Here is a 14,478-nt window from a genome sequence, read left to right as displayed (position 1 = left end):
CGGGCGAACCTGTTACCCTGACTTGCGGTGGTCATGTCTCGCGGCATGTCTCAGGGCCAGGGGGGCTTGCCTTAACCGGCCGGCCCCGAGAGGAGTAAACCTCACTAAAAAATCTCCCAAAGTCTCACGTTGGGGCACCTTCGGGTCTCGCGCGGCGTGAGGCGCCTGTTGCAGGTGGCGGAGGGGATATCTCCGGTAGCGAGCGGCCATCGCTGGGGCACCGCCCGACCCCCCAGGCGGATTAGGGTTACCCGGGTACAGAGGGCACTGCCCGGGTGGACTGATTATTTCCCTCCTACTCGTGGGTTCAATTAAAAATTATGGATAAAAAGGTTGTTGTGGAGTTGGTAGATTTTTTAAAAAAGAAAAATAAACGGACTGATTTAATTGACGACTTTGGCGAGGAACGAGGACACGATTGCGCGCGATCTGGGGAAGGGACAGCACTGTCTGCGGATACCACCAATCCGAAGGCGGTCGTCCTTTCCGACGATGACATAAGCAGCTGCTCAAGCGCAGCTGACGAGCCCCGCAAGGGGAAAGGGACGGGTGGGTCAACCTTGGACCCGAAATCGCCGGTGCTTAGCGGCAAGCACCGGTGGTCGAAGGAACAGGTGCCTCCCAGAACGTACAGGGCCACGGCTGGGGGCAGCTCAGAGAGCATGGCGAGAGGCCTGCGAGGGCCAATGGTAGGGGCGGCTGTGCCCATCTCGGAAACAGAATCCGACTGTTCGGGGATGGATACAGCTGTCTCCTACTCGGACGGAGATCCGGCCGCTGGCGATAAGCGGCGCAAAAAACGGAGGGCCCCGGAGGCGGGGAGCAGTGATGAGTCAGGAGCAGGCTCATCCATCGCTGCGGCTACTCCGAACCGTGCAGCCAAGCGCGGCAGGGGAAGGCCACCCACCACCGGGCATTACGTTGGTTTGGCCAAGGCGAAGGAGGCCTTGGTCAATGCCCAAAGGGCGGAGCTCGAACTCCTGGACGAATCGGAGGTCCTCGAGTCGACCAGGGAGCTTGCGGGAGTGCCTGCGGACTGCCTTGAGAGACGGGTGGAGAGCGGCGTCAAGGTCATCCTTGACGTTGCTCGCAAATCCAAGAATCTCAAGGGCACGTTCGTGAACGCCCTGAAGAAAGCCGCCACGCAGATAGAACAGGCTGTGGCGGCTTTAACGGAGAGGACCTCCGATGAGGAAGTCCGGGTTCTGCGTTCTGAGAACGCAGAACTGCGGAGAAGGGTGGAGAGCCTCAGCGAGGAGATGATCAAGCTCCGCGAGGACCTTGCGCGTCTCTCCGCTGAGAACTCCCGCGCCAAGGCGCCTGCACCCCAGGAGGAGGGAAGGAGTGAGGCGGACCAGCGGTCGGCCATACTGTCCGACATCGATCGTATGATCGACATCAAGCTGGCCAGGCTGGAAAACCGCCTCCTCCCACCGTCGGCGTTCCGTCCGCCGCTGCAAGCGGACCTGAAGAAGCCTGCTCCGCAGGCAAAGGGAGCTCAGCCACAGGCTACAAAGGCAGCCAAACCCCCACCTGCCAAAGCGCCTGCCGCCAAGACAGCCAAAAAGGCTGCCCCAGCAGCAGACCTTCCCACCCCAGCGCCCACACGTGGCGAAGCGACTCCCTTGCAGGGATCGCAGCCACCTGCGGAGACGTGGAGCGAGGTGGTGCGGAAAGGTAAAAAGGGGAAGAAGAAGGCGCGCAAAGCCGATGCCACTCCCACAGCCCAGACTGCGCCCAGCAAGCCTCCGGCGAGCCATGTAGTCACTACAAGGCCGCGCGGACAGGCAAAGCCTAAAAAGGCGAGAGGCAATGAAGAGGCAAAGGCTCTGCGCCCTCCTAGGTCGGCTGTAGTCACCCTGACCTTGCGTCCGGAGACGATCGCTGAGGGAGTTACATATGCCCAGGTGCTCACCAGGGCGAAGATGGGAGTGAACCTCAGACAGCTGGGAATAGACGGCCTGCGCTTCCGTCTGGCTGCCACCGGGGCTCGAGTGCTCGAGATCCCCGGTAAGGAGAGCGCGGACAAGGCCGAACTCCTTGCAGCGAAGCTGAAAGAGGTCCTCCCAGAAACCGTCAAGGTGGCTTGCCCGGTGAGATGTACCGACGTGGTCGTCTCCGGGCTGGACGACTCGGCGACTGCGGAGAGCATCACGGCTGCCGTGGTCGAGGTCGGAAAATGCTCTCCGGAGCATGTCAGGGTCGGTCCTATCCGGGTTGGAGTGTTTGGCGTGGGCAGCGCGCTAGTCGAGTGCCCTATTGGGGCTGCCAAAACGGTGCTGGAACGCAGGCGACTCCTGATCGGCTGGAGTTCAGCTCGGGTGCGTGCACTGGGGCCTAGGCCAATGAAGTGCTTCAAGTGCTTCGAGATTGGGCATACTGGGCTCCAGTGCAACTCGCAGGTCGACCGAAGCCGGAACTGCTTCCGGTGCGGGCAGGAAGGTCACATGGCGTCGTCATGTACCGGCGACCTCCACTGCCCCGTTTGCAAGGCTGCAGGGAAACCTGCAAACCATGCAACCGGGGGTCGGAAGTGCGCACGGCCGAAGAAGGGCAGAAAAGGGACTGCCAAGATTCCAGTCCCTGGCCAAGCACCGAGGCAGCCATCGCAGGAAGCGATGACGACCGGCCCGTAATGGCAGGCCACAGGGAGGAGTGCGCTCAACACAGCCTGCTGCGAAGATGGAGGCAGCGGCTGTCAGAGCAGCCAAACACGCCGGGGGTCCGTCCGGCGTGGGCGTAACAACGTGCCGTTGTGTGGTTGGCAGCGGCCTCCTGCTGCCACCCATGGTCAACGCCGTGGTTGGCGGCAGGGGAACGCTGAATGTGATGGTCTCCTTCCGTGAGGACGTGGTGGCGCGGAAGGAGGCAACAGAGCGGACCCGAGGGGACGTCCCCCTCTCGGATCCTATCCGACGTTGGCAAACTGGGCGGAGAAGGGGGGTAATGCTCGCCGACTTTTGCCCGGTCAACAAGCCCTCGGGCGGCGGAAGCGGGGAAATTCCGCCGCTCGAATCCATCAAGGGCTCACGGAGGATGTGGTCTGTCGTGTGTTCCGGCAGACCACATAAAAGCGGAGGTCAGGGTGGACTGCACTCCTCCCACCCTGAACCCTGGGAGCGTCCGTTCCGGACGGCGCCGGCGGGTGCACGGAAGAGTGTGTAAACGTCCCCGCACACCCGCCAATAGGCGGAGGCTGCTGAACACCGAGGAGTTTTAGTGAGTAGGAGTCTCACATAACCCAGTCGCTTTCCCCGGGCGGCTGGGTATCCATGACGGATTTCTCCTCGTTAAAAAAAAAAAAAAAAAAAAAAAAAAAAAAAAAAAAAGGTTAGGTTAGGTTAGGTTAGGTTAGGTTAGGTTAGGTTAGGTTAGGTTAGGTTAGGTTAGGTTAGGTTAGGTTAGGTTAGGTTCCCCCCCAATCGTCCGTCACCTGGCACAAAGTCCCCGTGTTGGTAGGCGTGCGTGTGTTCCGCGCGCCACTGACGATTAAGAGCACCACAGTGCTCACCGAGCCGGGTCCGTATGGACACCGCCTGGGAGTTGCGGAAGTATGCGGGCGCGTCCCCGTGGCTCCCACTCAGGCGGCAAGATGAACACCGTTGGGTTTTAGTGGGTAGGCGGGATACTTGAGATCCTGGAGTCCCACATAACCCGCCGTCATCCCCATGGCGGCGGGTATGCGTAAATGCATTTCCCAACGTTAAAAAAAAAAAAAAAAAAAAAAAAAAAAAAAAAAAAAAAAAAAAAGGTTCCCCCCCAATGGGTTCTCGCCTTGTCGTGGCGGGGGGGCTCAGTAGCTGTGGAAGTGATTGGAAATGCCGCTTACTCCATATCACTTCCACAGTGAAGCTAAGAAGAACCCAACGCGCGGCGGGTCCGCTCAGATAACTCTGGGCGGGCAACGGCTTCGGCCACCGTCGGGCAACCCGTAAGCCTGCACTTGGTGGGGTCGCAGGAACGGGGGCCGCCTTCACACTGAGTGGAGGGGGCTGCGAGGAGATAACCTCTATAAAAAATCCGCAGGGAGGAGGCGAATTCCGCCTTCGCGCGGCTGGTTCGTCGGTCGTCAATGTACGGCTGGCGGACAGGCTTCGGCCACAGTCGGGCGAACCTGTTACCCTGACTTGCGGTGGTCATGTCTCGCGGCATGTCTCAGGGCCAGGGGGGCTTGCCTTAACCGGCCGGCCCCGAGAGGAGTAAACCTCACTAAAAAATCTCCAAAGTCTCACGTTGGGGCACCTTCGGGTCTCGCGCGGCGTGAGGCGCCTGTTGCAGGTGGCGGAGGGGATATCTCCGGTAGCGAGCGGCCATCGCTGGGGCACCGCCCGACCCCCCAGGCGGATTAGGGTTACCCGGGTACAGAGGGCACTGCCCGGGTGGACTGAATATTTCCCTCAAACTCGTGGGATCAATTAAAATATGTACAAAAAACCTGTTGTGGAGATAGTGGACTGTATAAAAAATAAGAAACGGACCGATTTAATTGACGACTTTGGCGAGGAACGAGGACACGATTGCGCGCGATCTGGGGAAGGGACAGCACTGTCTGCGGATACCACCAATCCGGAGACGGCCGTCCTATCCGACGACGATGTAAGCAGCTGCTCAAGTGCAGCTGACGAGCCCCGCAAGGGGAAAGGGACGGGTGGGTCAACCTTGGACCCGAAATCGCCGGTGCTTAGCGGCAAGCATCGGTGGTCGAAGGAACAGGTGCCTCCCAGAACGTATAGGGCCACGGCTGGGGGCAGCTCGGAGAGCATGGCCAGAGGCCTGCGAGGGCCAATGGTGGGGGCGGCTGTGCCCATCTCGGAAACGGAATCCGACTGTTCGGGGATGGATACAGCTGTCTCCTACTCGGACGGCGACAAGCGGCGCAAAAAGCGGAGTGCCCCGGAGGCGGGGAGCAGTGATGAGTCAGGAGCAGGCTCATCCATCGCTGCGGGTACTCCGAACCGTGCAGCCAAGCGCGGCAGGGGAAGGCCGCCCACCACTGGGCATTACGTTGGTCTGGCCAAGGCGAAGGAGGCCTTGGTCAGTGCCCAAAGAGCGGAGCTCGAACTCCTGGACGAATCGGAGGTCCTCGAGTCGACCAGGGAGCTTGCGGCAGTGCCTGCGGACTGCCTTGAGGGGCGGGTGGAGAGCAGCGTCAAGGTCATCCTTGACGTTGCTCGCAAATCCAAGAACCTCAAGGGCACGTTCGTGAACGCCCTGAAGAAAGCCGCCACGCAGATAGAACAGGCTGTGGCGGCTTTAACGGAGAGGACCTCCGATGAGGAAGTCCGGGTTCTGCGTTCTGAGAACGCAGAACTGCGGAGAAGGGTGGAGAGCCTCAGCGGGGAGATGACCAAGCTCCGCGAGGACCTTGCGCGTCTCTCCGCTGAGAACTCCCGCGCCAAGGCGCCTGCACCCCAGGAGGAGGGAAGGAGTGAGGCGGACCAGCGGTCAGCCATACTGTCGGACATCGATCGTATGATCGATATCAAGCTGGCCAGGCTGGAAAACCGCCTCCTCCCACCGTCGGCGTTCCGTCCGCCGCTGCAAGCGGACCTGAACAAGCCTGCTCCGCAGGCAAAGGGAGCTCAGCCACAGGCTACAAAGGCAGCCAAACTCCCACCTGCCAAAGCCCCTGCCGCCAAGGCAGCCAAAAAGGCTGCCCCAGCAGCAGACCCTCCCACCCCAGCGCCCACACGTGGCGAAGCGACCCCCTTGCAGGGAGCGCAGCCACCTGCGGAGACGTGGAGCGACGTGGTGCGGAAAGGGAAAGGCAAGAAGGGGAAGAAGAAGGCGCGCAAAGCCGATGCCACTCCCACAGCCCAGACTGCGCCCAGCAAGCCTCCGGCGAGCCATGTAGTCACTACAAGGCCGCGCGGACAGGCAAAGCCGAAAAAGGCGAGAGGCAGTGAAGAGGCAAAGGCTCTGCGCCCTCCTAGGTCGGCTGTGGTCACCCTGACCCTGCGTCCGGAGACGATCGCCGAGGGAGTCACGTATGCCCAGGTGCTCACCAGGGCGAAGATGGGAGTGAACCTCAGACAGCTGGGAATAGACGGCCTGCGCTTCCGTCTGGCTGCCACCGGGGCTCGAGTGCTCGAGATCCCCGGAAAGGAGAGCGCGGACAAGGCCGAACTCCTTGCAGCGAAGCTGAAAGAGGTCCTCCCAGAAACCGTCAAGGTGGCTTGCCCGGTGAGATGTACCGACGTGGTTGTCTCCGGGCTGGACGACTCGGCGACTGCGGAGAGCATCACGGCTGCCGTGGCCGAGGTCGGGAAATGCTCTCCGGAGCATGTTAAGGTCGGCCCTATCCGGGTTGGTGTGTTTGGCGTGGGCAGCGCGCTGATCGAGTGCCCTATCGGGGCTGCCAAAACGTTGTTGGAACGCGGGCGACTCCTGGTCGGCTGGAGTTCAGCTCGGGTGCGTGCACTGGGGCCTAGGCCAATGAAGTGCTTCAAGTGCTTCGAGATTGGGCATACTGGGCTCCAGTGCAAATCGCAGGTCGACCGAAGCCGGAACTGCTTCCGGTGCGGGCAGGAAGGTCACATGGCGTCGTCATGTACCGGCGACCTCCACTGCCCCGTTTGCAAGGCTGCAGGGAAACCTGCAAACCATGCAACCGGGGGTCGGAAGTGCGCACGGCCGAAGAAGGGCAGAAAAGGGACTGCCAAGATTCCAGTCCCTGGCCAAGCACCGAGGCAGCCATCGCAGGAGGCGATGACGACCGGCCAGTAATGGCAGGCCGCAGGGAGGAGTGCGCTCAACACAGCCCGCTGCGAAGATGGAGGCAGCGGCTGTCAGAGCAGCCAAACACGCCGGGGGTCCGTACGGCGTGGGCGAACAACAAGCTGTTGAGTGGTTGGCAGCGACCTCCTGCTGCCACCCATGGTCAACGCCGTGGTTGGCGGCAGGGGAACGCTGAATTTGATGGTCTCCTTCCGCGAGGACGTGGTGGCGCGGGAGGAGGCAACAGAGCGGACCCGAGGGGACGTCCCCCCCTCGGATCCTATCCAACGTTGGCAAACTGGGCGGAGAAGGGGGGTAATGCTCGCCGACTCTTGCCCGGTCAACAAGCCCTCGGGCGGCGGAAGCGGGGAAATTCCGTCGCCCGAATCCATCAAGGGCTCATGGAGGATGTGGTCTGTCGTGTGTTCCGGCAGACCACATAAAAGCGGAGGTCAGGGTGGACTGCACTCCTCCCACCCTGAACCCTGGGAGCGTCCGTTCCGGACGGCGCCGGCGGGTGCACGGAAGAGTGTGTAAACGTCCCCGCACACCCGCCAATAGGCGGAGGCTGCTGAACACCGAGGAGTTTTAGTGAGTAGGAGTCTCACATAACCCAGTCGCTTTCCCCGGGCGGCTGGGTATCCATGACGGATTTCTCCTCGTTAAAAAAAAAAAAAAAAAAAAAAAAAAAAAAAAAAAGGTTAGGTTAGGTTAGGTTAGGTTAGGTTAGGTTAGGTTAGGTTAGGTTAGGTTAGGTTAGGTTAGGTTAGGTTAGGTTAGGTTAGGTTAGGTTAGGTTAGGTTAGGTTAGGTTAGGTTAGGTTAGGTTAGGTTAGGTTAGGTTAGGTTAGGTTAGGTTAGGTTAGGTTAGGTTAGGTTAGGTTAGGTTAGGTTAGGTTAGGTTAGGTTAGGTTAGGTTAGGTTAGGTTAGGTTAGGTTAGGTTAGGTTAGGTTAGGTTAGGTTAGGTTAGGTTAGGTTAGGTTAGGTTAGGTTAGGTTAGGTTAGGTTAGGTTAGGTTAGGTTAGGTTAGGTTAGGTTAGGTTAGGTTAGGTTAGGTTAGGTTAGGTTAGGTTAGGTTAGGTTAGGTTAGGTTAGGTTAGGTTAGGTTAGGTTAGGTTAGGTTAGGTTAGGTTAGGTTAGGTTAGGTTAGGTTAGGTTAGGTTAGGTTAGGTTAGGTTAGGTTAGGTTAGGTTAGGTTAGGTTAGGTTAGGTTAGGTTAGGTTAGGTTAGGTTAGGTTAGGTTAGGTTAGGTTAGGTTAGGTTAGGTTAGGTTAGGTTAGGTTAGGTTAGGTTAGGTTAGGTTAGGTTAGGTTAGGTTAGGTTAGGTTAGGTTAGGTTAGGTTAGGTTAGGTTAGGTTAGGTTAGGTTAGGTTAGGTTAGGTTAGGTTAGGTTAGGTTAGGTTAGGTTAGGTTAGGTTAGGTTAGGTTAGGTTAGGTTAGGTTAGGTTAGGTTAGGTTAGGTTAGGTTAGGTTAGGTTAGGTTAGGTTAGGTTAGGTTAGGTTAGGTTAGGTTAGGTTAGGTTAGGTTAGGTTAGGTTAGGTTAGGTTAGGTTAGGTTAGGTTAGGTTAGGTTAGGTTAGGTTAGGTTAGGTTAGGTTAGGTTAGGTTAGGTTAGGTTAGGTTAGGTTAGGTTAGGTTAGGTTAGGTTAGGTTAGGTTAGGTTAGGTTAGGTTAGGTTAGGTTAGGTTAGGTTAGGTTAGGTTAGGTTAGGTTAGGTTAGGTTAGGTTAGGTTAGGTTAGGTTAGGTTAGGTTAGGTTAGGTTAGGTTAGGTTAGGTTAGGTTAGGTTAGGTTAGGTTAGGTTAGGTTAGGTTAGGTTAGGTTAGGTTAGGTTAGGTTAGGTTAGGTTAGGTTAGGTTAGGTTAGGTTAGGTTAGGTTAGGTTAGGTTAGGTTAGGTTAGGTTAGGTTAGGTTAGGTTAGGTTAGGTTAGGTTAGGTTAGGTTAGGTTAGGTTAGGTTAGGTTAGGTTAGGTTAGGTTAGGTTAGGTTAGGTTAGGTTAGGTTAGGTTAGGTTAGGTTAGGTTAGGTTAGGTTAGGTTAGGTTAGGTTAGGTTAGGTTAGGTTAGGTTAGGTTAGGTTAGGTTAGGTTAGGTTAGGTTAGGTTAGGTTAGGTTAGGTTAGGTTAGGTTAGGTTAGGTTAGGTTAGGTTAGGTTAGGTTAGGTTAGGTTAGGTTAGGTTAGGTTAGGTTAGGTTAGGTTAGGTTAGGTTAGGTTAGGTTAGGTTAGGTTAGGTTAGGTTAGGTTAGGTTAGGTTAGGTTAGGTTAGGTTAGGTTAGGTTAGGTTAGGTTAGGTTAGGTTAGGTTAGGTTAGGTTAGGTTAGGTTAGGTTAGGTTAGGTTAGGTTAGGTTAGGTTAGGTTAGGTTAGGTTAGGTTAGGTTAGGTTAGGTTAGGTTAGGTTAGGTTAGGTTAGGTTAGGTTAGGTTAGGTTAGGTTAGGTTAGGTTAGGTTAGGTTAGGTTAGGTTAGGTTAGGTTAGGTTAGGTTAGGTTAGGTTAGGTTAGGTTAGGTTAGGTTAGGTTAGGTTAGGTTAGGTTAGGTTAGGTTAGGTTAGGTTAGGTTAGGTTAGGTTAGGTTAGGTTAGGTTAGGTTAGGTTAGGTTAGGTTAGGTTAGGTTAGGTTAGGTTAGGTTAGGTTAGGTTAGGTTAGGTTAGGTTAGGTTAGGTTAGGTTAGGTTAGGTTAGGTTAGGTTAGGTTAGGTTAGGTTAGGTTAGGTTAGGTTAGGTTAGGTTAGGTTAGGTTAGGTTAGGTTAGGTTAGGTTAGGTTAGGTTAGGTTAGGTTAGGTTAGGTTAGGTTAGGTTAGGTTAGGTTAGGTTAGGTTAGGTTAGGTTAGGTTAGGTTAGGTTAGGTTAGGTTAGGTTAGGTTAGGTTAGGTTAGGTTAGGTTAGGTTAGGTTAGGTTAGGTTAGGTTAGGTTAGGTTAGGTTAGGTTAGGTTAGGTTAGGTTAGGTTAGGTTAGGTTAGGTTAGGTTAGGTTAGGTTAGGTTAGGTTAGGTTAGGTTAGGTTAGGTTAGGTTAGGTTAGGTTAGGTTAGGTTAGGTTAGGTTAGGTTAGGTTAGGTTAGGTTAGGTTAGGTTAGGTTAGGTTAGGTTAGGTTAGGTTAGGTTAGGTTAGGTTAGGTTAGGTTAGGTTAGGTTAGGTTAGGTTAGGTTAGGTTAGGTTAGGTTAGGTTAGGTTAGGTTAGGTTAGGTTAGGTTAGGTTAGGTTAGGTTAGGTTAGGTTAGGTTAGGTTAGGTTAGGTTAGGTTAGGTTAGGTTAGGTTAGGTTAGGTTAGGTTAGGTTAGGTTAGGTTAGGTTAGGTTAGGTTAGGTTAGGTTAGGTTAGGTTAGGTTAGGTTAGGTTAGGTTAGGTTAGGTTAGGTTAGGTTAGGTTAGGTTAGGTTAGGTTAGGTTAGGTTAGGTTAGGTTAGGTTAGGTTAGGTTAGGTTAGGTTAGGTTAGGTTAGGTTAGGTTAGGTTAGGTTAGGTTAGGTTAGGTTAGGTTAGGTTAGGTTAGGTTAGGTTAGGTTAGGTTAGGTTAGGTTAGGTTAGGTTAGGTTAGGTTAGGTTAGGTTAGGTTAGGTTAGGTTAGGTTAGGTTAGGTTAGGTTAGGTTAGGTTAGGTTAGGTTAGGTTAGGTTAGGTTAGGTTAGGTTAGGTTAGGTTAGGTTAGGTTAGGTTAGGTTAGGTTAGGTTAGGTTAGGTTAGGTTAGGTTAGGTTAGGTTAGGTTAGGTTAGGTTAGGTTAGGTTAGGTTAGGTTAGGTTAGGTTAGGTTAGGTTAGGTTAGGTTAGGTTAGGTTAGGTTAGGTTAGGTTAGGTTAGGTTAGGTTAGGTTAGGTTAGGTTAGGTTAGGTTAGGTTAGGTTAGGTTAGGTTAGGTTAGGTTAGGTTAGGTTAGGTTAGGTTAGGTTAGGTTAGGTTAGGTTAGGTTAGGTTAGGTTAGGTTAGGTTAGGTTAGGTTAGGTTAGGTTAGGTTAGGTTAGGTTAGGTTAGGTTAGGTTAGGTTAGGTTAGGTTAGGTTAGGTTAGGTTAGGTTAGGTTAGGTTAGGTTAGGTTAGGTTAGGTTAGGTTAGGTTAGGTTAGGTTAGGTTAGGTTAGGTTAGGTTAGGTTAGGTTAGGTTAGGTTAGGTTAGGTTAGGTTAGGTTAGGTTAGGTTAGGTTAGGTTAGGTTAGGTTAGGTTAGGTTAGGTTAGGTTAGGTTAGGTTAGGTTAGGTTAGGTTAGGTTAGGTTAGGTTAGGTTAGGTTAGGTTAGGTTAGGTTAGGTTAGGTTAGGTTAGGTTAGGTTAGGTTAGGTTAGGTTAGGTTAGGTTAGGTTAGGTTAGGTTAGGTTAGGTTAGGTTAGGTTAGGTTAGGTTAGGTTAGGTTAGGTTAGGTTAGGTTAGGTTAGGTTAGGTTAGGTTAGGTTAGGTTAGGTTAGGTTAGGTTAGGTTAGGTTAGGTTAGGTTAGGTTAGGTTAGGTTAGGTTAGGTTAGGTTAGGTTAGGTTAGGTTAGGTTAGGTTAGGTTAGGTTAGGTTAGGTTAGGTTAGGTTAGGTTAGGTTAGGTTAGGTTAGGTTAGGTTAGGTTAGGTTAGGTTAGGTTAGGTTAGGTTAGGTTAGGTTAGGTTAGGTTAGGTTAGGTTAGGTTAGGTTAGGTTAGGTTAGGTTAGGTTAGGTTAGGTTAGGTTAGGTTAGGTTAGGTTAGGTTAGGTTAGGTTAGGTTAGGTTAGGTTAGGTTAGGTTAGGTTAGGTTAGGTTAGGTTAGGTTAGGTTAGGTTAGGTTAGGTTAGGTTAGGTTAGGTTAGGTTAGGTTAGGTTAGGTTAGGTTAGGTTAGGTTAGGTTAGGTTAGGTTAGGTTAGGTTAGGTTAGGTTAGGTTAGGTTAGGTTAGGTTAGGTTAGGTTAGGTTAGGTTAGGTTAGGTTAGGTTAGGTTAGGTTAGGTTAGGTTAGGTTAGGTTAGGTTAGGTTAGGTTAGGTTAGGTTAGGTTAGGTTAGGTTAGGTTAGGTTAGGTTAGGTTAGGTTAGGTTAGGTTAGGTTAGGTTAGGTTAGGTTAGGTTAGGTTAGGTTAGGTTAGGTTAGGTTAGGTTAGGTTAGGTTAGGTTAGGTTAGGTTAGGTTAGGTTAGGTTAGGTTAGGTTAGGTTAGGTTAGGTTAGGTTAGGTTAGGTTAGGTTAGGTTAGGTTAGGTTAGGTTAGGTTAGGTTAGGTTAGGTTAGGTTAGGTTAGGTTAGGTTAGGTTAGGTTAGGTTAGGTTAGGTTAGGTTAGGTTAGGTTAGGTTAGGTTAGGTTAGGTTAGGTTAGGTTAGGTTAGGTTAGGTTAGGTTAGGTTAGGTTAGGTTAGGTTAGGTTAGGTTAGGTTAGGTTAGGTTAGGTTAGGTTAGGTTAGGTTAGGTTAGGTTAGGTTAGGTTAGGTTAGGTTAGGTTAGGTTAGGTTAGGTTAGGTTAGGTTAGGTTAGGTTAGGTTAGGTTAGGTTAGGTTAGGTTAGGTTAGGTTAGGTTAGGTTAGGTTAGGTTAGGTTAGGTTAGGTTAGGTTAGGTTAGGTTAGGTTAGGTTAGGTTAGGTTAGGTTAGGTTAGGTTAGGTTAGGTTAGGTTAGGTTAGGTTAGGTTAGGTTAGGTTAGGTTAGGTTAGGTTAGGTTAGGTTAGGTTAGGTTAGGTTAGGTTAGGTTAGGTTAGGTTAGGTTAGGTTAGGTTAGGTTAGGTTAGGTTAGGTTAGGTTAGGTTAGGTTAGGTTAGGTTAGGTTAGGTTAGGTTAGGTTAGGTTAGGTTAGGTTAGGTTAGGTTAGGTTAGGTTAGGTTAGGTTAGGTTAGGTTAGGTTAGGTTAGGTTAGGTTAGGTTAGGTTAGGTTAGGTTAGGTTAGGTTAGGTTAGGTTAGGTTAGGTTAGGTTAGGTTAGGTTAGGTTAGGTTAGGTTAGGTTAGGTTAGGTTAGGTTAGGTTAGGTTAGGTTAGGTTAGGTTAGGTTAGGTTAGGTTAGGTTAGGTTAGGTTAGGTTAGGTTAGGTTAGGTTAGGTTAGGTTAGGTTAGGTTAGGTTAGGTTAGGTTAGGTTAGGTTAGGTTAGGTTAGGTTAGGTTAGGTTAGGTTAGGTTAGGTTAGGTTAGGTTAGGTTAGGTTAGGTTAGGTTAGGTTAGGTTAGGTTAGGTTAGGTTAGGTTAGGTTAGGTTAGGTTAGGTTAGGTTAGGTTAGGTTAGGTTAGGTTAGGTTAGGTTAGGTTAGGTTAGGTTAGGTTAGGTTAGGTTAGGTTAGGTTAGGTTAGGTTAGGTTAGGTTAGGTTAGGTTAGGTTAGGTTAGGTTAGGTTAGGTTAGGTTAGGTTAGGTTAGGTTAGGTTAGGTTAGGTTAGGTTAGGTTAGGTTAGGTTAGGTTAGGTTAGGTTAGGTTAGGTTAGGTTAGGTTAGGTTAGGTTAGGTTAGGTTAGGTTAGGTTAGGTTAGGTTAGGTTAGGTTAGGTTAGGTTAGGTTAGGTTAGGTTAGGTTAGGTTAGGTTAGGTTAGGTTAGGTTAGGTTAGGTTAGGTTAGGTTAGGTTAGGTTAGGTTAGGTTAGGTTAGGTTAGGTTAGGTTAGGTTAGGTTAGGTTAGGTTAGGTTAGGTTAGGTTAGGTTAGGTTAGGTTAGGTTAGGTTAGGTTAGGTTAGGTTAGGTTAGGTTAGGTTAGGTTAGGTTAGGTTAGGTTAGGTTAGGTTAGGTTAGGTTAGGTTAGGTTAGGTTAGGTTAGGTTAGGTTAGGTTAGGTTAGGTTAGGTTAGGTTAGGTTAGGTTAGGTTAGGTTAGGTTAGGTTAGGTTAGGTTAGGTTAGGTTAGGTTAGGTTAGGTTAGGTTAGGTTAGGTTAGGTTAGGTTAGGTTAGGTTAGGTTAGGTTAGGTTAGGTTAGGTTAGGTTAGGTTAGGTTAGGTTAGGTTAGGTTAGGTTAGGTTAGGTTAGGTTAGGTTAGGTTAGGTTAGGTTAGGTTAGGTTAGGTTAGGTTAGGTTAGGTTAGGTTAGGTTAGGTTAGGTTAGGTTAGGTTAGGTTAGGTTAGGTTAGGTTAGGTTAGGTTAGGTTAGGTTAGGTTAGGTTAGGTTAGGTTAGGTTAGGTTAGGTTAGGTTAGGTTAGGTTAGGTTAGGTTAGGTTAGGTTAGGTTAGGTTAGGTTAGGTTAGGTTAGGTTAGGTTAGGTTAGGTTAGGTTAGGTTAGGTTAGGTTAGGTTAGGTTAGGTTAGGTTAGGTTAGGTTAGGTTAGGTTAGGTTAGGTTAGGTTAGGTTAGGTTAGGTTAGGTTAGGTTAGGTTAGGTTAGGTTAGGTTAGGTTAGGTTAGGTTAGGTTAGGTTAGGTTAGGTTAGGTTAGGTTAGGTTAGGTTAGGTTAGGTTAGGTTAGGTTAGGTTAGGTTAGGTTAGGTTAGGTTAGGTTAGGTTAGGTTAGGTTAGGTTAGGTTAGGTTAGGTTAGGTTAGGTTAGGTTAGGTTAGGTTAGGTTAGGTTAGGTTAGGTTAGGTTAGGTTAGGTTAGGTTAGGTTAGGTTAGGTTAGGTTAGGTTAGGTTAGGTTAGGTTAGGTTAGGTTAGGTTAGGTTAGGTTAGGTTAGGTTAGGTTAGGTTAGGTTAGGTTAGGTTAGGTTAGGTTAGGTTAGGTTAGGTTAGGTTAGGTTAGGTTAGGTTAGGTTAGGTTAGGTTAGGTTAGGTTAGGTTAGGTTAGGTTAGGTTAGGTTAGGTTAGGTTAGGTTAGGTTAGGTTAGGTTAGGTTAGGTTAGGTTAGGTTAGGTTAGGTTAGGTTAGGTTAGGTTAGGTTAGGTTAGGTTAGGTTAGGTTAGGTTAGGTTAGGTTAGGTTAGGTTAGGTTAGGTTAGG

At 50.8% G+C, this 14,478-nt stretch overlaps 2 protein-coding genes across 2 annotated transcripts; both read left to right on the top strand.

Moving 5' to 3' along the window:
- The first annotated feature begins 320 nt into the window (after window positions 1-320).
- LOC126380830 (uncharacterized) lies at window positions 321-2,636 on the top strand. The gene has a single exon (XM_050030423.1). It carries the CDS (start codon window positions 321-323, stop codon window positions 2,634-2,636), a length of 2,316 nt encoding a protein of 771 aa, XP_049886380.1.
- Window positions 2,637-4,422: 1,786 nt separating this feature from the next.
- On the top strand, window positions 4,423-6,726 carry LOC126380829 (uncharacterized). The gene has a single exon (XM_050030422.1). The coding sequence runs from the start codon at window positions 4,423-4,425 to the stop codon at window positions 6,724-6,726; it is 2,304 nt and encodes a 767-aa protein (XP_049886379.1).
- Window positions 6,727-14,478: the final 7,752 nt, after the last annotated feature.

Source organism: Pectinophora gossypiella, unplaced genomic scaffold (genome assembly GCF_024362695.1).
Source record: "Pectinophora gossypiella unplaced genomic scaffold, ilPecGoss1.1 Pgos_114, whole genome shotgun sequence".
NCBI classification, from domain to species: Eukaryota; Metazoa; Arthropoda; class Insecta; order Lepidoptera; family Gelechiidae; genus Pectinophora; species Pectinophora gossypiella.
The sequence above is the reverse complement of the archived record's forward strand: the minus strand, read 5'-3'. Positions and strand labels throughout refer to the sequence as shown.